General features: G+C 63.7%; 1 protein-coding gene across 7 annotated transcripts in view; it reads left to right on the top strand.

Annotated features, from left to right (window-relative positions):
• ROBO1 (roundabout guidance receptor 1) overlaps positions 1–1,410 on the top strand; it is a 723,192-nt gene that overhangs the window by 409,629 nt on the left and 312,153 nt on the right. The window contains exon 1 of one of the 7 annotated variants that reach the window (XM_085318894.1): positions 366–1,271. The exons of the other annotated variants lie outside the window; for them this stretch is intronic. Coding sequence (XP_085175020.1) covers positions 1,217–1,271 — 55 coding nt within the window. The 5' untranslated portion in view covers positions 366–1,216. Of the gene's footprint in view, positions 1–365; positions 1,272–1,410 lie in introns of those variants that run through there. 7 annotated transcript variants of the gene reach the window in all.

Genomic DNA, 1,410 nt, shown 5'->3' on the forward strand with positions numbered 1-1,410 from the left:
CGGGCGCTGCGCGGCGCCGGGCGTGCGGGGGCTGTGTAGGTGCGGCTCCTCTCTCTACAGTGTCCCGAGGCGGCATCAGACCTGCAGCAGCAGCAGCGGAAGAGGAGGAAAACAGAGGCGGGGGAAACCCACGGCGGACGCATCGTGACACCAGAAACTTCAGGGGCGGCGGGCTCGGCCCCTCCCGGCTGGTGCACCCCTGCCCCGGCGGAGGGGGAAGGAGAGGAGCTGCCGCTGCTCCTCCTCCCGCTGCTGCTGCTGCACCGAAGGGTGGGTGGGTGGGAGGGGGCGTTGGCCCTTGGAAGTTTTGCTTTCTTGCTTGCTCGCTTTGCCCCTCTTTTGTGTCCTCCTCCGGCGCTGGGGGGTGGTGGTGGTGGGTGGAGGGGGCGAGTTTGGGATTGCCGCGTGCAGCGGGGGGCGGCGGCGATGCTGGGCAGGGCGAGGAGTTGCCGCCGGGGCTGCCCTGCCTGCTGCCCTGCGTGACTGCTGCGGCGCGGCTCGGCTCGGCACGGCTCTGCCGCCGCTCCCGGCGCTCCTGCCTCCTTCCCCTCGTGATGGGAGCGAGGGCTGCTGCTGCTGCCGCCGCCAACACCGCCGCCGCTGTGCCGCCGCCTCCTCACTCCTCCCCGCGGTCTGCCACAGCCACCGCGACCAGCCTCTCGCCCGGCGCTGCCGCCGCCCCTTCTTCTGCCTCGGATGCCCAGTGACTTTGTGTCTCACTTTGCAGAAAGCACTTCCCCCCCCTTTTTTTTCTCCTTTCCCCCCTTCTTGCCTCTCTCTACTTCGCGGAGCGCAGCAGCAGCTGGTACATACATACCGGTATTAATATTCTTTGTTCTGTTTTGTTACTTGCTTGTCCCGGGTACTGACAAACAAAGTCTCAGGAGCAACTTGTGAGCGGGAGGCAGTGGATCTCGGCCCCGGGAAAGTGAGGATCTTTTGTTTTCTCCTCTTGCTTTGGATGGTCCTGGGAAGTGTCAAAGCGGCTTTTAGGAAAATCGGGGCCGAGAGAGGAGCGAGCGGAGTGCCCGTGCTCCTGAAGTCTCTTGGATTTGACAATTCCCTCTCCGGAGAGTGCTCGCCGCTAAAGTCCTGGAGGATTAAGAAACCTTGCTTATATTAAGCTTCTGTGGAATTACAGTTGGGGGCTTTTCGGTTTTATTTCTCCCCCCGTCTCTCCTGGCATGAGACTGTCTGCAGGCGCCACCTGAGGACAATGATCGCGGAGTTTGCTCACTTTTACCTCTTTGGATTAATATGTCTCACCTCAGGTAACCACCACCCCTGAACAAATACAGCGGCGGGCTCTCGGCGGCGGCAGCGCTCCCGCCGCCCCGCTCGGGGCCGCGTTGCCGCGCGTGGGGGGAGGACGCGCCCAGCCGCCCTCTCCTTTCCCTCCCTCTCTCCCTC

The sequence above is a fragment of the Rhea americana genome, unplaced genomic scaffold, assembly GCF_003343005.1.
Source record: "Rhea americana isolate MKP2758 unplaced genomic scaffold, rheAme1 scaffold_56, whole genome shotgun sequence".
NCBI classification, from domain to species: Eukaryota; Metazoa; Chordata; class Aves; order Rheiformes; family Rheidae; genus Rhea; species Rhea americana.